At 36.3% G+C, this 27,433-nt stretch overlaps 3 protein-coding genes across 3 annotated transcripts; all 3 read right to left on the reverse strand.

Moving 5' to 3' along the window:
• Positions 1–8,276: 8,276 nt before the first annotated feature.
• On the reverse strand, positions 8,277–8,923 carry LOC127093188 (monothiol glutaredoxin-S6). The gene has a single exon (XM_051032085.1). The coding sequence runs from the start codon at positions 8,717–8,719 to the stop codon at positions 8,432–8,434; it is 288 nt and encodes a 95-aa protein (XP_050888042.1). The 5' UTR covers positions 8,720–8,923; the 3' UTR covers positions 8,277–8,431.
• Positions 8,924–19,740: 10,817 nt separating this feature from the next.
• LOC127095670 (uncharacterized) lies at positions 19,741–23,164 on the reverse strand. The gene is made up of 11 exons (XM_051034325.1): positions 23,005–23,164; positions 22,763–22,815; positions 22,542–22,609; positions 22,305–22,401; positions 21,463–21,546; positions 21,302–21,377; positions 20,579–20,670; positions 20,417–20,495; positions 20,226–20,320; positions 19,907–20,002; positions 19,741–19,818 (listed from the first exon to the last, which is right to left on the reverse strand). Exons 1-11 carry the CDS (start codon positions 23,162–23,164, stop codon positions 19,741–19,743), a joined length of 978 nt encoding a protein of 325 aa, XP_050890282.1.
• A 158-nt stretch (positions 23,165–23,322) lies between these two features.
• Positions 23,323–24,279, reverse strand: LOC127092333 (GDP-fucose transporter 1-like). The gene has a single exon (XM_051031182.1). It carries the CDS (start codon positions 24,277–24,279, stop codon positions 23,338–23,340), a length of 942 nt encoding a protein of 313 aa, XP_050887139.1. The 3' UTR covers positions 23,323–23,337.
• Positions 24,280–27,433: the final 3,154 nt, after the last annotated feature.

Below are 27,433 nucleotides of genomic sequence, written 5' to 3' on the forward strand. Positions count from 1 at the left end.
CACAAACAGCATACCACAAACACCCTTCACTGAATTTCCAACCAGAAAACCCTTGGCCATTCCTCAAAATACCTGCTAACTGCCCTTGCCTTGGCCTTGGCATCCCATTCCTTCTGCCTAAAACAAAGCAGCCCCAAGACCCTGCATTACACCCTTGTTTTGCATCTCAAATATTCTCGCCATGAAAAACCAACCTCTCACACTCTCTCCAACTCACCTGCTACTTTGCATTTTCTGACCAAGTTTCCAAACAAACTAACCTGGCCATGAAAAACCAGTCACACCCTCCCAAATCACACTTGGCTACTTGCATTTGAACTTCACTTGGCCAAACTCCAAAGAACCTTACCAACACAAACCAACTGCTAGCAGCATACAATCTCAAATAAAACCTAGCCATTTGCCTTTTCACTATCATCTTCATCATATTACACCACTAGTAGCCACCAACCAAACCAGAAAATTTCATTGATGCACATACACATCCTTGGCCTTTTCTTCCAAAAAACTGCTAACAAACCAATAGAACAAACTCACCATTGCAAAAATTCACTTTCTACTCCAAAATCCAAATTTTCAAAAATCATATTTTCCCCAAGTCCCTTGCAAACCATCCATTCAAACACCTTCCATACAACATGTAGAAGCTACTGTAGGCAGAAAATCACATCTGTAACCACTGAATCATCATATCCAAATCTCACGTTTTCACACTTGCAACTTGAATTGGCAAGAACAGTTGAGGAGGTTTTAAGGCAAACTCTCAATGGCATTACATTCCTGGAGCATCAAAGGAGCTAAAGGGATCATCTAGCATCATTAAAAGCACCTCCAACATCACATTCAACATTGCCCTGTTCAGTTTTGGTAAATTTTCGAGCTCCATTATTTTCCAAATTATTACATGTTTTGAATAGGTCTTTCAATGCTGAGTACCATGATGCTTTCCTTTTTGAAAATGATTGCTTGTCTATGAAGATATGATGAGATAAAGTTTGATGTTTGAAAATGTTTCCTGTGATTTCTTGTTGTGTAGTTCAAATTAATGAAAATAGGGTTTGGATTGTTGTTGTATGATGTTTGATGATTACAATGGTATGCTCAATTGACATTTTTGGGGAGAAATTAAGAAATTCGAATTTGGAGATGATGCTGCTACAGTAAACCCCAAAGCCATTTTCCAGTTTTTCTTCTTTCCTCACGTGTACTGTGCCATTCCCCTCCAGCCAATCAAAACATTCCATTTACTGCCCAAAACGACTGTGTTTTGTTAAGTGGATTCAAATATTACAAAAATGCCATTCTTGCTTCATTTATTTCACATTTTTATAACCAACCTTCCAAAATTCATAACTTGCTCATTTTTGATCCAAATTCAATGGGATTTTTTGTGTTGTGTTCATCATGATCTCTACTTTTTTATCATTATTTTTCCAGAATTTTTGGGTGAGTGGTTTTTAAATGGTGCTAGGGTTTGTGACATGTGACCAAATTTTGTACATCTTGCCAAAACATTTGTGAAATGATGATACTTTATCCAATGGCTCCCAAATTTTTTGTGCTTAAACTAGACACATTCATGGTGATTTTGGTATAAAGTTTGTGGATTTATCATTTGTGGTTTGTGAGATATGATTTTTTGAATTAGGGTGTGACAACTTGTGTCACACCATTGATGACCAACTTCATGATTTTCATTGCCATGCTTCTTGACCTCCAAATGACTTGATTTTTTGCATGAGCTTACTCTTGTATGTCTAGTTGACTTGTGAATTTTCTTGGATTTATTTGAACAATTTTCCATTTGTTTGAGATTTTCCTTCCCTGCCTAGTCAAATGTTGACTTTGTGTGACACATGTTCCCATTTCATTTGTGAAATTCTCATACTTTATTGGATGGACATGAAATTTTGCATGTGATAACTAGGCATCCTCATCTTTGCCATGATTTTAGTCCCATTCATTTATCATACACCATTCTTGACTTATGATTTTTCTAAGTTGATGCATGTTTGGTTGACTTCATTGAGCATGTTCAAATTGGTTTTGACTTTCTGATTTTCATTGACTGCCTTCCACTTGTCCAAATGAGATGAAATTTGACATGCTTACCATGCTATGTGTTAGGTTTGACCATGATTTATTTGTTGATTTTTGGAAAATGTTTAGATTGCTTTTGATGCAAGTCTTTCTGTTGACTTCTATGGGTTTCTGTTTGCCTTACTTTGACCTAAATGGTTCATGAAATGATGATGATGATTGATATGGATGTGAATCCAATTGGTTGTGTTGCCTAATTGTTTGAACATGATTTTGGATGCTTAACCCTTGCTGTTTTGACTTTATCATTCATCTTTGACCCTAGGCTTGCCCTAGTGGTCCTGTTACTCACCTTTGAGTTTGTGATTTCAGGTTGACCATCAAATGGCCATTGAGACCAATTCTTTTGACTGAGCTTGCTTGAATATTGTTGTCTAACCTCCTTGTTTTGTAGATGGCTTGGCTCACATGCCTTAAGCCTTGTGCCTTGCACATCCATGTGCCTCCAATTAACTGTTGGTGTCGGTTTCTGTTTGTTTTGTTTGAAGTTGTATACTAACGTCTGCTTGACTGTTTCAGGTGCTTTAGTTGCTTTTAGTTCCTTGTGAACTTTTGCTTTGCTTTGCTTGTATAAGCAATTTGCATTGAGGTATGTCTCTTTGTCTTCATGTAGTCTGGAAGACCTGGCCTGTTACTTGGCCAGGCAACTGTCTGAAGCCCTCCTTAAGAGGCAATGTTTGTGGATGTTTAACTTTATCCTTGCATAGAGTCAAAGACCTCAATGAGGCAATTGGTGGAAGGTAGGGATATGCAATCTATCCCCCACTATTCAGTGTGTCATCTGCCTTGCTCACACCACTGTGTTGATGCATTGCTGATACAAACCCAAGATCTTGTACAACTGTACAGTTGAGTCAGTTTTAATGTGTAGAAGGGTTCCCACTTTCTGAACCCACACATTCTTGTCTTGAGCTCTCCCAGGCCAGGGATAAGAGCTGTGAGGTCTCATCCTCACTTCATCCTTTCATCTGCTTCACCTTAGTCTCTCAATGGCAAGGTTAAGAGCACATTCACCCCATTCCAGAGGTTTGTTTGTTGAGGTTGATATGACCCCTTGACTAAAATCTAACCCTTGTTTGAGCCACTTGTTTGTGTATAGCGTGTGCTATCTGTGCTTGTAGGATTGTTTGACTTGCTTCCTGTGCAAGATATGATAGTTTGACTTGCTTCCTGTGCAAGATAGGATTGTTTGACTTGCTTCCTGTGCAAGTTAGGTTTAGTTTAGACTTGCTTCCTGTGCAAGTTAGGTTTTGCTTGGCTTGCTTCCTGTGCAAGTCAAGTGTGTGTGGCTTGCTTCCTGTGTGAGCCATGCTTAGGATAGGTTGGCCCTTGTGCCATTTAGCTAGAAACCTTAACTTAGGGTTGATTTTGCATGACAACATCTAGGCTCGAGTCGTAGTCTCCCTAGAGTTGTGTCTCCCTCTGTTATCTGGTTAGGCTAGAACCTTGTCCCTCTGTAGGGGAACTACATCGCCCTGATCTTCATACCAGATGAAGTATGTAGGCAGGAGATTGAGTTGATCTCTCCGGGCGCCTTTTCTTTCTTTTGTGTGTGTTGTCCGACCTTTGCTAGGCTCGAGTCCGTGACTCCTTAGCATTTGCTGTCTGTCTTGTTTGTGTGTGTTTGACAGTTATAGGCTCGAGTCCCTGACTCCCTATTGACCTGTTGTGTTGTTGTGTGCTTGGAAGCTGATGTAAGTCCATCGAGTGGCATTTGGGTTCCAGTGTGTGTGTGTTTAGGTTCGGATGCTGATGTAAGTCCAACAATTGGCATTCAGGCTCCATGTTTGCCTTCTTGTGTGTGTTTAGGTTCGGATGCTGACATAAGTCCATCGATTGGCAGTCAGGCTCCACGTTTGCCTGTGTCTTGTTTGTCTGTGTGCGCGTCAGCCGAGCTACGAATGCTCTGATTCTTCTCTCGTCCGAGAAGATACGTATGCATAGGATGCGATATCCTAGCGAGCATGTGTCGTTTCCCCAGTCCGAACTACTTCGACTCTGATGTCTATGCCTGATAGACTAAGTAGGCCCAGGATGCGATATCCTGCCGAGTCAGTTTCAGTCAGTCTCTTTTGTTTCTTTCAGCCAGTGTGTGTGAATATTTGAGCAGTGTTTAGCAACCAATTTCCTTTCTAGTGTGCGTGGATCCCGTAGAGTACTACGGATGCGTAGGGGTGCTAATACCTTCCCTTCGCATAACCGACTCCCGAACCCATACTCTTTGGTCGCGAGACCATGCTTTTTTTCCCAGGTTTACTCTGAGCGTTTCCTTTCCCTCTTTTGGGATAAATAACGCACGGTGGCGGCTCTGTTGTTTCTTTCTTTTCCCGCCGGTTTTTCGCGCGATGCGACAATTATAAATTAACATTTGTATTTAAAAATATTTTATATTGTATCAAATTGAATATCACTCAGCAATGTTGCAGACCACTAACTTTCTATTTCACGGATCACTATCCAGATAATATTTATTTTATTTTAATCAACAATTACCTTTAACTATTCTATACATTAAAATAAACTACCACCAAATTTCCTAATATTTTTTTTCTTTTTAAAATATTGTGCTAGCTAAAGGGCATATTTGTAATTAAAAATAGCTATAAAAAATTGAAACTACCTCATTTTGTCACCTCATTCATTTTCCACTTTTTCAGTTTTAACTTTCTCACTCTTCCTTATCTTCTCTTAATTCAAATTTCAAATTTCCCTCACTTTTCTTTTTCTTACGGTTTCTCACTTTCATTTTAATTTTTTCTCTCGTAATTTTCTTTCCTATTATATATTTTTTAGTATAAATAACAAAATTTGAACCTCTTTTTAATTTAACGAAGAAGAATGCAGAAAAATGTTGAATTTTTAAAACACAAAATTTATCTAAAATAAAAATATAACTATTTTATAATTATTATATACAAAACAATATTCATAATTTATATGATTATTATTCATTTTATAATTAAGTAACTTATTTGAATTTGACATGTGTATCTAAATATATTTTATATTATATTAAATTGGATAACACTCAATAACAGTGCACACAACTTTCACCGTGGTTGTATTAGCCAACCGCTGTGAAATGTGTTGCGCCCAATATTTATACCCATGGTATGACTGGGAATCGAACCCATGACATGTCTACTTTTCACTAAGATTAGATATTCCAATTTTGGTAAAAAGTAGTGAGTTATTTGGTTTATTATCACAGGCAATAGCAAGTGGTGCTAAGTAGCTCACTTACTATCACAACTTTCGTTACCACAAACCATCACCCCGTGGTAAAATCTCTAATTTAACCGTTAGAAAATAAATTTTCTGTAACAATGATATTTGTAGTGGCCATTGTAGCATACAAAGGGTGGAAATGCATCAGTTTGACGTGAAGTCAACTTCTCGCACTATCAAGAAACCATCAGGATTTGATATTAAAGACAAGAATACAATATACTTGTGTTGAAAAAGACATTGTATATATTAAAGCAGACACCTAGAGCATAGAAATAGAGAATTGACAACTTTCTAATAAAGGTAGGACTCAACAAGCCCACATTAGAAAATGGAGTGTACATGAAAGGTTTCAATGAACAATAACAAATCATACTATGCCTCTATGTGAATGATGTATTAGTCACAAGTTTAAATGAGATTGAATTGACAAAGTTCAAATGAGATCGAATTAGCAAAGTTCAAAGCCAAATATGCAGAAGACATATTGAAGGAATTCTAATGAGTAATTGCATTCTTGCAATCATTCCAATGGAAATAGGTAAGTTGAAGAAAGAAACAAATGACGAGCTTGTATATGCAACTTCAAGTAAACAATTGGATCACTAAGATATATATGCAACACTAGGTCTGTCATTTTCCAAAGTGCTAGATTGCTGAGCAGATTAATGGAGAAACCAAGATCATATCATCTACTAGCTATTAAAAGGATCCTCAAATACGTTAAAGGCAATGTAGACCATGGAGTACTCATACCAAAACAAATGAACTCAAGGTGGGAGGAAAAGGCATATGTCTATTTTAATTTAGTTTAGTAAGGAGTTCAAAATTTAAGGAATATTACACCTAGTTACATGTTCATGAATTGATAAGATCCAATTTCATGGAGCTTAAAAAAATAAAGAATAATATCCCTGTAATCTTGGGAAGAAGAGAATGTCACAACCTCATGTATTCTTCCAAGCATCATGGATTGAAATGCTATTGGAAAAATTGAATATTAGTTAAGTTGTGAAATAAATTTGTTAGATGAAATAAACCAAGTTGTTGATCTAGAAAAACATCTAATGAGCCCGGGAAGAAACAAGCATTAATAAATAAATATCATTTCCTAATAGACCAAGTTGACAATGAGTCATGGAAGGAACAAGCATTAATAAAGAAATATCATTTCCTAAGAGATCAAGTTGGCAAGGAGAAGTTGCAAATTGAATATTGCAAGGTTGGATTATAACTTGTAAATATTATAATCAAGTCATTGAAGAAAGTAATATTTGAAGGTCTCGAAGGATACTTGGGATGAAAAAAGTAGTTAATGTGAATTATGAGAATTATTGTCAAAGTAATTCAGCTATGGTGACAGTTTGATTGTATTGCAAGTAATGAATTGCAACACAAGCAAACTATCACATCTTGGCATTTTTAAAAATTAGTTAGTTAGTTGTTTTTCTAACTATATATACTCTCTTCATTATTTGTAACTCAATTAGATAAATTGAATAGTCTTTCTCTTTACTCTAAATTCATTTTAACCCTTTCTAGTTTCATATATTATTCTTTATGCCCATTACCTCGTTTGACAAGTTATTCCAACACTTAAAAAAACTTATCTTGAAATAAATTATCAAATTACCCGTATTTTTATAATTTCTAATAAATTTAAGTAGATTGAAGTTCATGCCATAATAAATCGGTATTTTACATTTCTTAATGCACACATCAAATGTGAAGTATAAGCACACGTTAAAGAAAAATACCCAACCCTTAAATCTTAAGCATTGTGAAAAATCATAGAATAGATAAAAGACGAATACCAAGATGGCTAGAATTTATGCAAAAGTGAAACTCTAAAAACTGAAAGCTTTGATACCATATTAAATAAGAATTTTAGTATATTTCGATATTTTTGTTACAAAGAAGCTAGAGTGGACGATATGGGAAGATGGTTTAATGGGATTTCAAAATGGAATATTTGCTTGTTGAATGAGAATCTGGCTTTAGAAGAAGTTAATCAAATAAGAGGACCTTAATCAAATTCTCAATCAGGTCTGCCTTTCTATTGAGATAACAAATTCTTTCAAATGGTGGAGGGGCACACACGGCTTCTCAGTTAAAAACGGTTATTCTGTTTTCCAACAGTCTTTGAGCGAGTTCACCACTCCGAATGAAGCATGTGTGGCAGGTTTAGAGCTTGTTTGGAAGTCGATGAACCCTAGTAAAATCCAAGTTTTCTGTTAGAGGTTGTTGTGGAATTACCAACTAAAACTCAGTTGGTCAAACGTGTGTTCAATTTACTAATCCAACGTCACCCTCAGGGATTCGACATGCTTAACATCCCAACCCATGACACTTAGTATGGGCTAGGTGTATCCCCTTGCGGGCTCTGTACTATAAGCAAATAAATTTGTGCCCTCGCTAACAACAATTGTTTTTAGAACAATGGTAAGCGCTTGATCCAACAAGTGGTATCAGAGTAAGGTCATGGGTTCGAATCCCCCCGACTGACACTTGGGGGGAGAGATAGTTGGATTTATTAGTATTTTATAATTCAAAATGCTTTATCGGGATTGGTATCCCCGACTGACACTTGGGGGGAGAGATAGTTGGATTTATTAGTATTTTATAATTCAAGATGCTTTATCGGGATTGGTATCAAGTATTTTTAAGAAACAGTAACTCCATTAATGGGGAGAGATAGATCCATCGTGTAATCTCAATTACAAAATTTTATAATTCCGGCTTGCGTTGGGCTTCTAGTCCTTTTTTTTTCATTTTTCCCTTCTCCTTATATTATGGGTTAAATACCTCTTATATCCTCGTAATTTGTTGCTTTTATATATATATATATATATATATAATATATATATATATATATATATATATATATATATAATATTATAGTTAATTTGTTCAAGTAGAAAATATTTCTAAACCTCAAAAACTTTATTTAACAAACCACATACTATAGAATGAAAGTAATCATACATATTACTATTTAACGTCAATTATATTTATTTATAACAGTTTGGTACAAATTCTTCAAAACACTAAGCTTAGACATTTTTAACAAACTGGAAGTAGTTGATCCGTGCATCTCTGTCATTCATTTGAGCATTAGTCCTACCCCATTTTGAAGATGGAGGGTCATGATTCTTTTAGATCCACCGATGAATTGTTGACCAATAAACACAGCTGGTACACTCGGTTGGCACCCAAATTGAATCAATGCTCTTTCGATCTGTGGCCCATTTGTCATCTCATCAAGCTCATAAACAGTTGGGTTTGCACCAAAGCTTCGTATCAATGACAAGATGGAGTGACTCAAACAACATGTGCTCTTGCTGAATATTACCACAGCCTTATCACTCACCATCGTTGTGATCATGTCCATTATTAATGTTGCTAATGTAATGATATTTATCTGTGTTATTTGGAGGAGTCTTTGGAAGGTTTTTGAGCAAATTGGTTTTATGAAGAAATTAAGCTTCGATATAGGGATTTATATATAGGTTGATTCATGATGGTGATGATTGAATTGTTGCATGAGGTCATGTCAACGTAGGAAAAGAATAATTAAATATTAAGATAGGATTTCAGAGAATTCTTGATAAATTGTTTACTTTTATTTAGTGTATATATGCTACATGAAAGAGAAAACTAAAAATTGTTTTCAATATTCTAAATAAATACCAATCAACTTCGGCTTCTAAAAGTAATCTTGGATGTTACTTTTAAAGGATGTTTATTCCCATTTCCCTCAACTAACCAAACATTGAAAACAGGTTCATTTAATCTTTACCATATTCTTAAAACACAGCTTCATGTAGATTCTTTCTCTCAAGTTGACATTCTATTCCTTTTGGAAGACTGATTGGTTTAAAATTTATAACTATGCTAGATACTTTGATTAGAAATGTCTCTATTATTATTTTTTAGATTCTTTTAGTATTTAACACACCAAAAATACTCCATTACATTTAAATATGTTTAGAAATTATTTATAATATATATTTTAATATAAATCAATGAGGTGCACATAATTCAAAATAAAATATTATTAAAAAAATTGTTTAAGGAACTAGCTCAAAGTGCATACAACATTAGAAATCTTTTTTCCCGACTATAAACAATTGTAAGTTTTGATTTTATAAGATGACTTGACGTTAAAAATGTGATCCATTTGAAAATATTTAAATTTGACGGTACTAATGAGTTTTAAACACGATAATTATGATATTTGTAGAACAGTGGCCCAACATGATCCATTATGTGTGATGGTTGTTATCCTAAATATTGAACTACGGGATTCGAGATCCCATGAGTCAGTTTATTACAACTATTATTTTAATCTAAGCAACAGTTAAAAGTTGTGGCCAAAGCCAAAATAATTGTCGTCTAAAGTTTAGACCATATAATTGTTGTCTAAGTGGCGTTGCCTATTCTCTAACGCCACATATTTTTACTTTTAGCCACAAAATTTGCAAAAGTATTCTCTAATGTTGCAATATGTCAATTGCAGAAAGGTCATGCTTCCATTTCCACATTTCACTACTCATTGTAACTTCTCCCATCTCTCTCATCCTTACTCCCAATTTAATCTTCATGTTCCAACCTTTCATATACAAGAAATTTCTTCTGCATCATTTTTTCTTCACATTTTCGTTTTTATATGTTTCATGTCATTTCAACTTCAAATTTTAGATTGTCTTTTGTTTTATCTTTTACCACATTATTTCTTTATCCATTCAATTTCAATTTTGAATATTTAGGGTTTAGAACATTGTATTTTATGACTTTCTTTGTTATGATTATGGAACCATAATTTTCTTTATTAACCACTTTTATTTTCTGATAATGTTTTTTTGTTATGGTTATGCTTTTTTTTATTATAGTTATGGCTTTCTTTGAGTTTTGAGAGAAAGAAAGATATTTATTTCTTCTTCTGATTCCCTCTTGAAAAGACTAAATGGTAAACTTAAAAGGAAATTATGTCGGTGACCATCATGTCAAAATCGCCTCCGACCTAACGTGAGTTGCTAACCAATTGCTGCCTCGTTACTCCAATTTTTATGTTTTGCTCTCTTACTACTCTTTCACTCACCAGATCTGCAAATCACGATAGAGTGAAATTTTAAAAATCAACGTCTCTCAACCCATTTGTATCGCTGCAGTCTCAATCTTTAGGTATTTCCCTTCAATTTTGAATCTCCGTCAAACCCTAGCATTTTCTCAACAATGATTTTGCCATCTTAAACAATCTGGTGATCGCTGATTTCTAGGTTTTGTTCTTTTTCACAAAGGTGAGGAAGGAAATTTGGCAACTTATTTTTTTTCATCAGGTGAGTTTTTCATTATTTTTTATTCTTACAAATTGTATTTTGATACTCAAAATTGGTGATTTTAAAACACAAAAACTCGGTGATTTTACAACACAAAAGCTTGCTAAGAACAAATTTGTTTTCACGTGCATTAAGGAACTAGATAAATAAAGCAGAGATATATGTTTGATTTAATTGACGTCAATGCAGATGTTGGAATTTGATTTCTACAAATTATTTCTATTAATTTTTATTTTCTATTCTTTTGAAAAAAAACAATTTCATTTTGTAACGTTTGTTGGAAATCGACCATAATTTATGACGAATTTTTATCAATCTTGATGAACAAAATTGTTATCAACCACGCAATGACAATGAAAATAGAAGAACGATTTAGAAAGAAAGAAAAGAACGTTGGAGAAGAAGAATATTTTCTGCAGAGTTTTCTCTCTGCCCACAACCTATAGAAAACTTCTTTATTCACTTTGCAATTGCAAAATTCTATGAATACAATATTATGAGTTCTTTCTTTTCTTTATACAAGAATAAAGATTACTCCCTCCATTTATAGATTTAGGTTAGGTTTCTCTCTAAGTCAAAGCCCAAAACTATAAAAGTCCAAAATAGATAACACTACTAAAATAGGCCTAAGTCGAAATCATATGTGAAATAACATGCTTCGACACTTCGACACACTACTACAACTCGACGCACTAGCTGATTCGACACTTCCTTACTTCTGTCGAGCAACCTTTTTCAACACAGGAAATTACAATTCAACACACCACCTAATTCATTGTGTCTAAGTTATCTACATTCATCATATTTCTTAGTCTTCTGAACACTTCGACTTGCACTCCCTTCATCATGATGTTTGCATTCTGATTCTCAGTTCTGCAGTGTTCCACATTCATCTTCCCATCTGCTACCTACTCTCGAAGATAATGGAACCTCATTTCGATGTCCTTGCTTAGACCATGTGCTATCGGATTCTTTGCTAGACTGATAGCTGACATGTTGTCGATCTTCATGGTAATTACTCCATGACTCTTCGTTGTTATCTCTTCGACCAAATTCACCATTCATGTTGTTTTACAGACAGAAAGGAAAGCTGTTATGTATTCTGCATCGCACGACGATAATGCCACTATTGATTCCTTTCTCAAACTCCAAGCAATTGGTGCACCACCTTGCATAAACACATAGCCAGCTGTGGATTTTTTCGATCCTTAGCATCACTACACCAACTTGAGTCGGTGCATCCCACTAGTTTGCATTCTTTTCCTTCATCAGTTGCAGGAAACAAAATTCCATGGTCGAGAGTTCCTTTTAGATACCTTAGTATCCTCTTCGCCGCTGCTAGATGTGATACATTTGGTTTCTGCATGAATCTACTCATCATACCAACACTGTATGTTATGTTAGGCCTTGTGTGACAAAGGTATCATAGTGACCCAATAAGTCTTCTATGTTGGGTTGGGTCGATAACATCTTCATCTGAACTTTTCGACTGTTGTAATCTAGGCTCAGTTGGAGTCGAAGTTAGGTTGTAATCTTGCATCTCAAATCTCTTGAGTATTTCGCCTGCATACCTTCTTTGATGCATCATCAAACCTCTACAACTCTTGTAGAATTCGATGCCAAGAAATATGAAATGTCACCCAAATTTGACATTTTGAATTCCTTGTTGAGATCACCTTTGAAATCTTCGGCCTCTTTCTTGCAGCTACATGTTATCAACAAGTCATCGACATAGAGACATAGTATAAACAATTCACTATTGCTTTTTCTTAAATATACTCCATGTTTAGTTTTGCATTTTAAAAATTCCTTCTCCCTTAGAAAGCCATCTATCTTCTTGTTCCAAGCTCTTGGAGCTTGTTTAAGTCCGTACAGGGGTTTATGCAGCATGTACAGCTTTCTTTCTTCGCCCTGTTTCACAAACCCAGCTGGTTGTGCAACATAAACTTCTTCTTCTAAGGGGTCATTCAGGAATTCATATTTCACATCCATCTGACACATCTTCCGGTTGTTCATGTTTGTTAGACCAACAACCAACCTGGTTGTTTCGATCCTAGCAACAGGTGCAAAAACTTCGTCGAAATCGATTCCTTCTTTCTAAAGAAATCCTTTCGCCACAAGTTTCGCCTTGTGCTGAGTCACTTCTCCTTTGGGATTCAACTTAACCTTGTATACCCACTTCACATTGATTTCCTTCTTGTCTTGGGGCAATTCGGCAAGTCACCAAGTGTTGTTAACTTCGATTGACTTCAGTTCTTCGTTCATTGCTTTCATCCACTTCGAATCTTTCAATGCCTCCGTTGCATTGACTGGTTCAACATCTGCGTAGAAAGAATAATGTACTAGCTCACCTTCTTCTTGACCATATCATCTGATGTAATCACATATTCTTGCAACGTTATAAGCATGCGTCTTGTTCTTCGAGGTCTGCTTGGGCCTGCTTCACCTTTGACTTCTTGTCGAACTTCTCTTTCGACTTCAATAGTTGGTTCATCACATAAGATTCTCACTGAATCCTTCTTAACATTCTCAGTCCAATCCCATTCCTTAAGCTCATCTATGATCACGTCCCTACTGATCACCACTTGCTTGTTTACTGGGTCGAATAACTTGTATCCTCCAATTGAATGATATCCTATCAGGATCATCTGACTCGACTTATCATTACGTTTTCTTCTCAACTGATCTGGCACATGTATATGGGCTATAGATCCAAACACCTTCATATGACACAAGTTAGGCTTGACACCAGACCAATATTCTTTTGGCGTGATTCCTTCTAACTTCTTTGTTGAACATCTGTTTAGAATATATGTTGTAGTCGACACAACTTCTCCCCATAATTCTTTGGGTAGATGCTTGCCTTTCAATATACTTGTCACCATATTCATGATGGTTTTATTCTTCCTTTCTACGACTCCATTCTGCTGTATAGTGTATGGTGGGACCACCCCATGCACAATCCCTTCTTTCACACTGTAAGACCTCAATTTTGACCCTAATATCCCTCATGTTATTCTCATCATATGCATTAGCATTGGGATCACATCTTGGCATTCTCCTTACCCCTCATTCATTGGGTTTGCATTGGGAGAGATCACCAAGCACCATTTGATTGTATCATACTTTGTATTTCATCATGTTTACTAACCAAAATATCAAAAAATATGTCTTTGTATAATCTAACTCTTTTTCTAGGAAGGGCACATGCTCACCTTTGATCTATCAAGCTCACATCTAGGGTTTAATGCCCTTAGTGCAAGGATTTCAATCAAGAATTGGTTTACTATGGCTCTAAGTATCATATATAGATCCCCATGATCTTCACATGTTATTTTGATCAGGAAATTACCAAGAGTTTGAAGTTGGTTTGCCTTGGAAACCCTAATTCATCTGGGTATCTTGCGTAACTTCTTCAACAAGTTTCTTCAACAATTGATCAAATATTTTAAGGAATACTTTAAATTTAATCATCTTATTCATATATGATCCTCCATGAGTCCCAAAAGTCAAAATAATAGCAAGCTAGCAAGTTGGTTGATGGTGGTTGACCAGAGGAAGTCAACTAATCAAAACGGGGGTTCTCTAAACCCTATCTCCTACAATTTTTGTTATATGAAAATTATTCCAAGAGAAAAGTTACTCTAAATGACATTCCAAACAACTTTCATGTTAAGGTCAAGAGCTAGTTTTGCTTGGAAAGTCATCTTTTATGGTGAAAGATTATAGGTCATTTTGTCTAAACTCTAATTTGGAGGTCAACTTCCCAAGACCATAACTTGCTCAATTTTTATGAGATGAAAGCTATTCAAGTTGCACAATCAAGTTAAATATGTTTATGTCAACTTTTATATTTGGAGGAAGAGCAAATTCAACTTTTAAATGCATGTGATATGAGGATACATTATAGGTCATTTTCGACCCATGCCATTGAACAAGTGATTTTCCTCAACTTCAAAAATGCGTGACTCCTTCATGATAAATCCAAATGAGGTTAAATTTGTCACCATTTGGAATTACTTTGAGATAGCTACAACTTTGATGAAGGAGCTTTTATCATTTGAAGCTCATATAAAAAGTTAGCCAAGGTGGAAGAAGTGAACATATGGCTTGACACTTAGAATTTTTTTTGATATGTTTGATTTTCCCAACTTCCACCTCAAAATTCATCATGATCCAAGCTTCAAATGAAAGAGTGTTCAACATGAAAGTTGCTCTCTTGATCTAAACTTTCCAAGAAGTCCAATTTCATTCCATTTGGACAAGGTATGAGTGACTTGCTCATGGCTTGAACTTGGATCACCATTTGATTAAGTAAACTTGAATCTTCCATAGACAAATGCATGACCTTTCCACATGACTTCAGCAATGTTTATACTCAATTTTGGATCTGAAGGAATGATTACATGGGCCTATCACACGCCCATGCATCCATGCAAGCAAGTTACTATTTTTGAAAATTTGAATCAAGTGTGCAATTAGCAATGCCTTGGCTATAAATAGAGACCCTTGCATTCAGAAATAAGGATCCCTACGCGCCAGCTTTGAATCCCCGGCTTCAAACCCTCTCATTCAAAGGATAACCTTGAGGATTTCCATTGGAAATCAAGTTTGAATCTCCACTATTTCGAGATTCAAATCTCCAAGAGTCCTGCTTCCTTTTTTATTCAATTCCATTCCATCAAGTGTCCAGAGCAAGGCCAAGAGCAATTGGAAGCAAGATTGTGTTCATCCAGACCTGCAGTGAAGGTGAATTTCTCAATTTTTCATCTCTTCGATTCTCACTCAATTCTTCATAATTCTTCTTGATTTTTGGTTGTCTGAAGTCCTACCAATGTAGGCAATAAGATTGAGTTGCTTTGAGGTCAAATTGAAGCAACTCAAATCATGATCCTCAAATTTCAACTCCCTGTATCTTTAAATATATTCGGAGTTAAGAGAAATTGAGGCCAGATTCAAACTCCTGAGCATTTCTACTTTAAATTCATGTCCTCCTTTTTTATTTTGGTGATAGTTGAAGGCGAACAGTCCGGTGAGGTCCACCGGAGAAGAAGACCGGAGTTACAGCTTCGGAGATGTGTTGGCGTGTCTCAGAACCATAGGATCCATCCATTTTGTTTTAATCTTAAGCGTACAAAGTGATTACCACGCGTGTGGCACATTGACCAGGGTCCATCATGGAACGCGCGCTCTGATCCACTTGATCTGCCACAGGCAGATCAAGTGGTCCACGTTTTTTGTTATTTTCTGATTTTTGATTTAATTGACTTATTTTCATTAATTCATATTAATTTTAATATTGATCCCAAAAATATGAGACTTTTACCAAAAAAATTTAAATAAATTCCTCTTTCATTTTCTGAATTAAAATTATTTTTTGGATCATTATAATACTTTTCATGATTTAATTGTTTTTGGGAAAATATTTTTAATGGTTTAAAAATACTTTTAAGTTTCCAAAATTTATGAAATTTTTTCTCCAAGGTTCTTTGACCTTGTTTGACCTATGATAAATCTCATGGCCATTTATTTGGTGTTTTGATGAGGTTTTAGGATTTTGACCAACCATAATTTAATTTAATGCATTTTTTAATTGATTTTAATTGATTTTAATTGATTTTAATTGTTTAAATATAAAATAAATTATGTTGAGCTTATGATATTGACTTGTTGAGTTTGACTTGTGTTGTTAGGCCTTGGTCAAGGTTGATTTGACTTTGTTGAGTTAAAATCATTGGATTTAGGGGATTGATGAAATGTACATTTCATCTCCCAAAATGAATGAATGATTTTAAGTTGATAAAAGTCCTCCTTTGACCAATTTGTGTTGATTCCAAGGCTAGTTGATTGCAAAATCAACCTATGTATGGATGAGATTAGGTCCACCCCTTTTGCATTTTTTTAAGTGTGGTATGGTTTAGGAGTATGGGTCATAATACCATATCTCTAACATGCATTAACACTAAAATATATATTGCCCGACCTCAAAGAGTTGTGACTTCTACATAAGTCCAATTACGATTGCTTAACATAGCGCTAAATTTTGACCCAAAGCCATATCATTCTAGTAAGTGAGATTGTAAGTCTCCCCTCTTTCATGGTATTATATGGAAACTTTGCCTTTTTTCCTTCCTTGGGAAGATGTCTTGGTTCAAGGATCCATGCTTGTGAATAGTGGGTTAAGTGTTCTCCAAAGAATGACTTAAACAAAACAAAAGCAAAAGCAATACTAACCTCTAATCAACTAATAATTAACATTTAATTTCAAGCCATTTACTTTTATGCACTTTAATTTTAAGTCTTTATTCATTTGCCATTATTCATACCATTTAACTTGTTTACTTTAATGCCATTTTCACTTTGCTCACTTGAGCCATACTTTGTGATTATCTTGTGATTGTCTATACTTGTTTGCATTTGTGGTCCTTTGCCTTGAATGTACATAATAACAACAAAATCTCTAAAAGACATTTCTGTGGACTATTGGATTTGATCTGAGACATTGGACTTAGAATTAGGCAACACTCCCCATGCAAAAAGGACTTGGCCAATGCCAACTTTCCTGAAACCAATTGCTTATGAATTGAAACTTCATCTGAAGAAAATATTGAAGATCCATTTGAGTTCATCTGCTACATAGTCTTATTGAAGCTGTTACTTTGAACCTGTACCTAATGCCTATCTCTGAAGTCATCTGATACATGGGAGATTATGAAGAAGATTATGGAGTTGCTTAGCTTGGATGTGGCTATCTTTATTTGATGCCTTGCTCTTCATCCTGCTATTTGTGTATTGACATTTCTTGATTCTAAAGTCCAAGGGAAATTTGGGTTTCTATATGACATTTTTGTCTATTGGATTGCAGCCCATTAGTCAGATCTTTTCAACTCTTAACTTTTAGTTTTTTCTTATGATTAGTCTCTTCATCTCCTCCCACTTCTTAAATTTCAAATCTCTCCTTCCTTTTAAAATCTTCTCTTGCTTCTGATTTCTAACCTCATACTTGATTGCAAATTAGAAACTTTGGCCTTATGCCATTGCATTTTTAAACTCTTTTCTTAATCAAATTTGTAAATGAATCTAATCATATTGACTTAAAATTTCAAAAGACAAAAAGACTAACACTCATTCAAATATTTTTGGGTCTTTGTTAAAATTAAATTTTTGTTAAAAGCAATGCATTCACTTTGAAATTGATACCACGAACTACGAGGTTTTGATCCCTCATTTTATGTTGGTACGTAGGCACAAGTCTGAAGGTCTTGTCAAACACAAAAATATAATTAATGGATTATTTTCTCATCCCTCCACTCCATTTTATTGCAAACATCATTTTGTACAAAAACACATATGCACACAAAAAGGGCTCCCTATGAGTACCTAGGACACTTTGGGTGCTAACATCTTCCGTCTGTGTAACCAACCCCCTCACCAGCAATCTCTGACATTTTATTAGTTTTGATTTGAAAACTTCTTATCTTTTGGGTTTTGTTCGTACTTTTCCCTTTTCCCTTGGAAAAAATAAAAGCACGGTGGCGACTCTGGTTTAATTGACATCTAGCTTATCCATAGCTTGATGGTCATGAATTTACCGCTACAGAAATTAAGTGGCGACTCTGCTGGGGAGTAGTCTCCAGTGGGTTTAGCCTACTTTTTGTGTGTATATAATTGTATATTTGATGTATGTATATTTTTTGTGTGTGATATAATCTGCTTTTTATGCTTGGTGATCTCTGAGTGGTGAGATAAGTTCTAACCCGAACATGAGTGCAATTAAGATAGGAGGATGGTATAGTCATGTTCGACTTGTGTGGAGTAGTCCTTAACAAGTTGGCTTGAGATCCATCTACTCAGTGAGACCCTTTTGGAGTTATGAATGTCACACACGTTATTTGTGGTTAGGCATTACTTTCTCTGATTTGGGGTCCGAGAAGCTGAGGACCGTAGAACATTTAACCCTCTTAGCCTATTTAGGATGTAGTGCGGAGACCGTTTAGGTGTAGACTTGATAATGGTTGTTACGTGATACTACACTTAGACGAGTTTCTCTTGAGAATATTATGGGTTGATGAGTCAGTCATCCTAATCTGTAATATCTGATAGATGGAATTAAGACTCTTGGAACTTTTTAGAACATGATCTACATGTTTTATCCTTAGTACACTCCTTTGGGATGGTTCTTACCCAGACTCCATGCTCGTGACTCACAACAAACCCTTGATTCTTGGTTGATCCAATCAAGTCTTGTCAATATCAATGGAACTTGAGTGTCGATAAGGTGAAAACCATAATCCACCAAAATGGATGATTGATCTTGACAATGACTTGATTCATCCCTTGACCTTTGTTTTTTTCACTACAACAAACAAGACCTTAGACAGCGCTTTTTTTAGCCTTAGACAGCGCTTTAAAGCGCTGTCTAAACCTCCGCTGCTAAAGGTTTAGACAGCGCTTTTTTAAATCTTAAAAGCGCTGTCTAAGCCCCCCCCTTAGACAGCGCTTTGGCCAAAAGCGCTGTCTAAACCCCACCCCCTTAGACAGCGCTTTGGCCAAAAGCGCTTTCTAAGACCCTCCTATTTTAATTTTTTTAGGTATACCTTAGACAGCGCTTTTCAAAAAGCGCTGTCTAAACCCCCCCCCCCCCCTTAGACAGCGCTTTTGCCTAAAGCGCTTTCTAATCCCCCCCTTAGACAGCGCTTTTTACAAAAGCGCTGTCTAAGGTATACAAAATTTTTTGAAACTTTTGTTTTAAACCACATTTTTTCCAGGTTTATAAACCAGAATTTCTACCTGTTTTCAACCAGATTTTGACAGACAATTATCACATTTTATATATATGCCATTTTGGCCTTTTTTCTACCAATTTTTGGCTAACAAATATATATATATATATACCAATTCAAACCAATTTTGCCTTAAATGTATCAAAATATATACAAATTTATGTACACATTTACAAGTCATAACATATACTACAAATGTACACATTAATTACACAAATTTATGAACAAACATTGAGCTTTATCAAAATTAAACTAAATATTTGTACTAATCACCATGTTAATGCCTATTATTAGGTTGCCATGGCAGTAGTAGCAGCTTCAAGCGGCCTCCTAGCATCTGTGCCGTGTTCAGGTAACTCTGCAGGGGTCTGCCAAAAATTACAAGCAAGGAATTAATTGTTATTAAACTCCTTTAAGAGCAAGGAATGGATAGTTATTTAAAAACAACAAATATACCTTTCCATATAAGTTTTCCTTTGTGGCTGATGCACCATTAGAAAGCAACAACCTAATTACATCAGCATGCTCACCTCTTGCAGCATGATGAAGAGGCTGCAAAAATGGTGACAAAATATGGCAAACAAATCAGAAGAAATTAAGTAAACAAAGATGAAATAGGACTAGGAATTGGGATTGAGCCGGTATCTCTAGACATTCGACTCCCCCACCCCATCCTAAAGAAACACAAATATTTATAGTAGATTATACTATTAGTAGGATTGACTTAAGCCTCATGAATAGAAACTTAAATTTTAAGAAGGGTAAAAAAACTCACAGTATCACCCTCAGAATCGACTGATTCTAACATCCTTTTTATATGCTCGGCGTCATTAGCTCTGTTAAGTAGAAGTTGGACTATCTCCAAAAACCCTGATATTGCCATTCAAAGTAGAACAACATCACAAATCTCAACCAAAAATACAAAGAGATTTCAACGTATAAAACATGATTTCAAGTTAATTCCACCTCCTGCACACGCATCGTGTAAAGGAATTGCTCCATCCTCATCTTTAGCCTCCAAATCAGCTCCTCTTTCTAGTAGAAGCTGCCGTTCATTATACAAGATCAATAATTCACGTGTTTCAAAACAATAAAAGAGAAAAAAATTGAAGGAGCAAAATAACAAACCTGTGCGCATCCAAAATGGCCATACAAACAGGTCAAATGAAGAGCGCTATCCCCATCCTCCAAAGGTTCATCAATACTACCACTCAAGTTATCTGAAATTATGCCAACACGTGGATAACCATCATCAGAATTAACAAAATGACATCCATTAGTTACCCAATATTCTATTTAGCGTGTCTTTTAGCTCACATATCAAAACATAAAAGCTATAGTAGATCATTCAATGGTCATGGTTCAATTCTCAAAAGAGACTAAACCATGATCAAAATACTCAAAATTACCGAACATTAGACAGTGTATTCATGGTTCAACCAATTGCAATATTCAAAATAATGAAATAACCATAATTTTCTCTGCAAATCATCTCAAACCTCCTCCAATTTAAAAATATGTCCTCTACAATTATTCATATCAAGAATCAATTTCCATAAAAAATAATACAGTTTATCTAAAACAATAAAATTCATAGAGCTACAACCATGTTCACTCATCATTGGCAATTGACAATAATATATCTCACAAGTTATATATCTATCAAATAACAGTAAAAAAATAGGGTTTTGGATTCATAATTTTCTATGGAGAAGTAGGGTTTAAGAGAGAGGTAAACATTGAAGTAAAACAGAGACTAAAGAATTATGATGTGGAAGAAGAAATTGAGAGAAAGGAGAATAGAAACGATTTGTAGCACTTATTCTTTGAAAAACCAAGCTTGATATATACCTGTATCATACTTGTTGCTATCAATATCTATGCCAATAACCCGTGATGCACCAGCACTTTTTGCACCCTCTGCAACCTGTCAAGTACAAATTATGAATCATAACAGTAGCACACAAACAGGAAAAACATGAACATCTGATATTGTAACTTTAGAAACTTACAGCAAGACCAACAGTTCCAAGGCCCGAAAATTGCAACAATTGACCCTGGCTCAACTTTTGCAGTGTTCCAGACAGCTCCAAGGCCTAAAAAGTGAAGAAATAAAATAGTAACCATAAACTCGCAATAACAAGTGAACCAGGTTTAGGAAGGATACATATCCAAGAACACGTATTAAGGAAGAAATATAACAATTAACTAATAAGACAATCAAAAGCAAACTTCTTATTTCAACCCACCAATCTCCCCCCGGTATTGCACCCCTGGTTAAACCATCATTCTCCATGGAGCCATGACCTACAAATGGTGAGAAACAATGCCAAGGTAAAGTCAACATGTGAGTGAATGCCTAATGAAACAAAGCAAGATATGAAATGCAAGAAAATGGTCAAGAAATTCGGCAGCATAACCAAAGTCAGAACCATATTGTACTGTAAGCCAAAGCATATGATACACAAGCTGCACTACACATGATCATGGTTGTGGAATACAAGAGTTTAACAAAAATTCAGAATCATGAAAGATCCTTGCAAGGCATACTGACCTGCTATGATCTTACTGAACTACATGAAGCTAGGGATACACATTCTGAAAAATCACTGAGTTAAGACCAACATGTCCTAGTCCCATGAAGCATTGTCCTCCATACCTGCACATAATGGGACCTAGCAAACCAAAGTTGCACATCAAGCAAAATCCTGCTACCAGTCAGTAAACATTGGAACCATTCACAACATGAAACTAGTCAACATGCTCAACCACTATGGACAATCCAACAATCACATGGATAAGCCAAGGCATTATGGAATTACCTTGCAAAGTTGCCAACAGATACTTATTATACCAGCCAGGATCTTGCAGCTAGCCATGAGCAAATAAGACCATGCCACAAATCCTGCAATGTCAAGCCAGTTCCAAAGTGGTCAACCAGAAGATAAACCCTGAACAAATGGAGATAGTGTTACAGTACAGAACATACCATCAAAATCAGGCTACAATGCTGACCAAAGCAATATACTCATAGAAGTCTTCGACTACTTGGGTCTCTTTAAAAGTCTCTTGATGTCTCGTCCATGCTCACTTCAATAGAATCAATAAATCAAATATTGAGTCTTCAAATTTCAAATTTGGATAACAAGCTTCACCATCCTATGATAGAAGAAAAAAGAGAATAGAGAATGCTAACTGTGATATGGTATAACATATATAGTTAATGGAAATTTTTAAACTACTATAAGAATCAATAAACTAATTAAATTACGAAGTGCATGATCAGGGTTAAGCAATGAGAAGAAAATTCACAATCCCAATCAGATAAGTGTATGACATGGCAACCGCGATAAACATTAGCGAAACTGTTTAGAAGATCTTATAGAAATAGCTTATGACATGTCCATAAGTTGTTTTCAACTTATAACGGTTTGTTCGGCCTTAAGCTTGTGCCGGACCTAACCCTCCACTCGTTATTGCAGGAAGGTGACAGTGAGGATTCAAAAGTGGAAATATCGATTTGAAAATGACTTCTTAAATAAAAGAAAACTCACCGGTGGTAACAGGTCCAAGAGTGGCTTGCTTGTACAATCCATAAAGGATAAGCAAGTTTTCATTTGATGGACTCTCTTTTAGAGTCTTGACTTTCGCAGCATGCTCCTCAAAATCCTCCTGCATCACATTAACCAAGTGTGTAATGCTTGAAGTAATCATTTACTTATACTTATAAGCATAATATCAAGCACATGCAGAATTTTGATACTATTTCTATGAAAATGAAAAACATCACATGTTATGTTCATGTTCAGTACAGAGATCAGATTTAACATTCCTGCATAAAATTCAGCAAACAGTTTGAATCACATCATTTGAATAACAGGGTTTTTTCATACTGATAGCATTGAACAATTCCCAGTAACCGATTGCTGATAAAGAACTCCCCCAATTATAGTAAAAAGCAAACAAACCAGACCAGCAGGACTAGCATGCTTATCCCAAATCGTCACATTAATAGCCACCGTGAGAAACTTATTCACAACCCCAGTAACCGTAAAAGCAGTAGCCGAAACCGCTTTTCTCGCAGCAAATCCAAAGAAACTGATAAGCAAACCAAACACACAAGACAAAGAAACCGCAAGAAACGCATTCATCTCAAACAAACTCCCGGTACTCGAATTAATCGCATTCGAAACCTCAAAATTCTCTCCAGTTAGAAACCAAAAGAAAGGAGCAACCATTAAAGACAAGACATTGTTATAAAGAACAAAACCCCAAGTATTCAACCCAAGACTCATAACCATATGCTTGATATAAACCATCTCAGTAGTAATCGTAACCAAATAAGCAAAAGCCCATGAATAAGCGGTAAGAGTAAAACCCGAATCGGTAGCAACATAACCAACGGCACCAGCAAGAATAACAACAAGCGAGAAAAAAGTAAGGTTAGAAGGCGAAGGTTGACCTCGAAAAGCGGTATCAGCGAGAGCAACAAGAAGAGGGGTAAGAGATCTGAAAACAATGAAGGTATCAACGTTAGCGTGACGGAGTAGATTCGTGTTGGTGAAGATAGCGAGGAAGAAAACGAGTGCGGCAGGGAAGAATTTCTTGGCGATCGGAATGGTGAAAGGATCGTGATGAAGAAACCCTAATTTTCCGAAAAGGTAAACGCCAAGAGCTGAAGTGAGGTACTGTAAAGCGGTTAAGAGACCAGGGTAGTTGAATTGAGTGATGGCGTATTTGTTGATTATCGCTAACAAGCTTGAACAGAGAGCGTAACCTATCACCAAACCGCTTGTGGCGTAGTGCGGTGGCTTGGTTGATGATGACATTGTTGCGATTTTTTTTGAAGGATTCAACAATGGTGTGAATTGGTTGGGATTTTTTTTATGGTGTTTGAAAATGAAGTGGATCACCGACACTAGAGAAAAATGGGGTTTTTAGGGTTGATTGGATTGGAGGAAATTGGTGTTTGTGTGTGTGTCAGTGAAGTGTAAATTGGGAGCAGAATGAGTAGAGGAAAAATGAAGAGGGAAAGAGGACAGCGCTTTTGGTTTTAATTTTTTTTTTAATTTAAAGACTTTAGACAGCGCTTTATCAAAAGCGCTGACTAAGGTCTATATTTAAAAGCGCTTTCTAAAAGCGCTGTCTAAGGGGGGGTCTTAGACAGCGCTTTTAGAAAGCGCTGTCTAAGACCCCCCCTTAGACAGCGCTTTCATTATTTTTTTGGAACATTTTCCGTGTTTTATTTTAATTTTAACCTTAGACAGCGCTTTCTTTTAAAAGCGCTGTCTAAGATGCGCTGTTAAAAGTCATTTTTGGCGTAGTGTTTGCCTTGTGTGTGATCCCTTATTTGTGATTGTTGCATTCATGCATTCATGCGCATCTAACATTCATCACACAAAATATAATTTCAAGGAACTGAGGTCTTATTTGCAAATATTTTTAGACCATGGATTATGGACGAAGGAACACTAAGAAGTACAGTTTCAGATGTCCAGATTTCCAAGAGTTAAGGAAGTTATCGTCTTTTGTATTAAATCCCTTGGACTTCAAACAACGTCATGGGAAGTTTCTATATGTGTTATCTACTGATGTGGTTGAAGGACTCTTGAGTGTGTTGGTTCAGTTTTATGACCCTCTCTACCGTTGCTTCACTTTTCCCGACTATCAGCTTATGCCTATGTTAGAGGAGTATGCCCATCTCTTGGGAATACCTGTTTCTAGAAAGGTGCCCTTTAATGGATTGGAGGAGATTCCCAGATCTCATATCATAGCTGAAGCTCTTCATATGAAGAAGTCTGAGATAGAGGCTCATTGGGTGAAGAAAGGAGGACTCTTTGGGTTGACTTCTGAGTTCCTCATCAAGAAAGATACTACCTTTGCTCAAGCCGGTAGTATGGATGCTTTTGAAGTTATCTTCGTATTTCTCATCTATGGTTTAGCTTTGTTCCCTAACATTGACGGTTTTGTTGATGTTAACACCATTAGAATTTTCTTGATTGGGAATCCTGTGCCTACTCTGTTAGGAGATACATATTTCTCTTTACATCTAAGGAATTCTAAAGGTGGTGGAACTATTGTTTGATCTGTTCCTCTTCTGTACAAGTGGTTTATTTCGCACTTGCCTCAGACGCCTACTTTTGTGGAAAATAAACAATGTCTAAGGTGGTCTCAGAGACTTATGTCCCTCACTAATGATGATATTGTTTGGTATGATTCTGCATTGGGTAGTTTGGATGTTATTGACAATTGTGGTGAATTCTCTAATGTGCCTCTCATTGGTACACAAGGAGGAATCAACTACAACCCTGCTTTGGCTCATCGTCAACTTGGGTTCCCCTTGAGAGATAAGCCTAATAACACTTTGTTAGAAGGTCTTTTATATCAAGAAGGTAAAGATCCCCAACATTTGAAGCAGAAGATTGTGCACGCTTGGCATAATGGCATAGGAAAGGAAGACCCGAGCTTGGTCCGTGCAACTGTGTTGCTTTGGAAGCTTACACTACTTGGGTGAAGAAGAGAGCTTTGGAGTTGAATATGCCTTATGCTTGTGAGAGACCTATGTCTATGGTTGTGGTTGAGCCGTTAACTCTCCCTAGCCAAGATTTAGATGAGTTGGAAGACGCACTTGCCAAGATGAAGCAAGAGAAGGATATGTGGGAAGAGCGTTTACATGCTTTGAGCCGAAAGCATGAGATGTTGCAGCTTGTGTCTAAGGACAAGGATGCACTTATTGAGCTTCTTGAAGACCAAGTAGTGAAGAGGCAGAGAGATCCAGAGGTTTCATATTCCTCTAGTATGCATCAGCCTTCCGTTGCTTGGAAGAAGATTGTTGATCATCTTGTCCTCAAGAAGACTCGGATGAAGATTTCTTTTGAGTCCAAGATTCGACGCATCCGAAGGAAATACGCGCTTGCGGCCCGACCACCTAACACCATTGTTAAGGGATCCTTAGGATGATTAGTCTCATTTTCTCTTGTATTTGTATTTTGGTTTCTGAAATTATACCCAGTGTAATCCTTCCAATTATATAAATAAAAGAGATTTTTTATGGTCAATCAAATTGTGCAATTGTTATTATTATATATTTGCAAATAAAATAGTATGTTCCTTGAAAATAAAAATAAACAAGCATTGAATTGCATGCATCATTTGCATACAAGTTTCTCTTTCGTCAGATGTCTTATTGGTTATTCTTTTGTGATTCAGCTAAGCTGACTCATCGATATAATACCCGTGCCAATCATCCGCGAATCATGGAACATCTAGAGCAAGAGAATAGAGATTTGAAGGACGAGATTGCTCGCCTGAATGCCATGATGGAGTCAGTTCAAGCTTCTCAAAGTCAATCATCTCCAATGCCTACAACTCCTCATCCTCAGAGGACAGTCATTTCAGAGGTTGTTTCTTCAACCGTGCCTGCTACTCAGTTCGCTCCTGCCATGCCTGTCGGATTCCCATTGGGAATACCGCCCAACTTTGTGCCCGAGGGTTTTGCGCCTACTTTTGCTTCCATGCCGGCATCTATCCCCATCATTTATGTTCCACCACCGGTTATACACACTTTGCCTCGCATCGAGGACACCATCTATCACTCTGAACCGTCTGAGGGTCCGGATGTTTATGAGAAGATGGATGAGATGAAAGACCAATTCCTTGAGCTGCGAAAAGAGTTGAAAACCTTGAAGGGAAAAGATTTGTTTTGTAAGAGTGTTGTGGAACTTTGCTTGGTTCCCAATGTTAAGATCCTGATGAAGTTCAAAGTCCCTGACTTTGAAAAGTATAAAGGGAATACCTATCCACTCAGTCATCTTGTCATGTATGCTAGAAAGATGTCGACACAAACTGATAATGATCAGTTACTGATTCATTATTTTCAAGACAGTCTGACTGATGCCACTTTGAGGTTGTACATGGGTTTGGATAGTGCGACTGTCTGCACGTTCAATGATTTGGGGGAGGCTTTTATGAAGCAGTATAAGT

The sequence above is a fragment of the Lathyrus oleraceus genome, chromosome 6 (assembly GCF_024323335.1).
Source record: "Lathyrus oleraceus cultivar Zhongwan6 chromosome 6, CAAS_Psat_ZW6_1.0, whole genome shotgun sequence".
Lineage (NCBI taxonomy): Eukaryota > Viridiplantae > Streptophyta > Magnoliopsida > Fabales > Fabaceae > Lathyrus > Lathyrus oleraceus.

What these genes read in the sequence shown, in the direction of transcription:
- LOC127093188 (XM_051032085.1), bottom strand. Translation starts at nt 8,719, where the DNA reads ATGGACATGATCACAACGATGGTGAGTGATAAGGCTGTGGTAATATTC.
- LOC127095670 (XM_051034325.1), bottom strand. Translation starts at nt 23,164, where the DNA reads ATGATTACTTCAAGCATTACACACTTGGTTAATGTGATGCAGGAGGAT. An exon ending in GATTTATTGATTCTATTGAA is followed by an intron (nt 22,402 to 22,541) that starts GTGAGCATGGAC and finishes CCATTTGTTCAG; the next exon opens with GGTTTATCTTCTGGTTGACC. An exon ending in ACACGATGCGTGTGCAGGAG is followed by an intron (nt 20,321 to 20,416) that starts GTGGAATTAACT and finishes TGGCAATATCAG; the next exon opens with GGTTTTTGGAGATAGTCCAA.
- LOC127092333 (XM_051031182.1), bottom strand. Translation starts at nt 24,279, where the DNA reads ATGTCATCATCAACCAAGCCACCGCACTACGCCACAAGCGGTTTGGTG.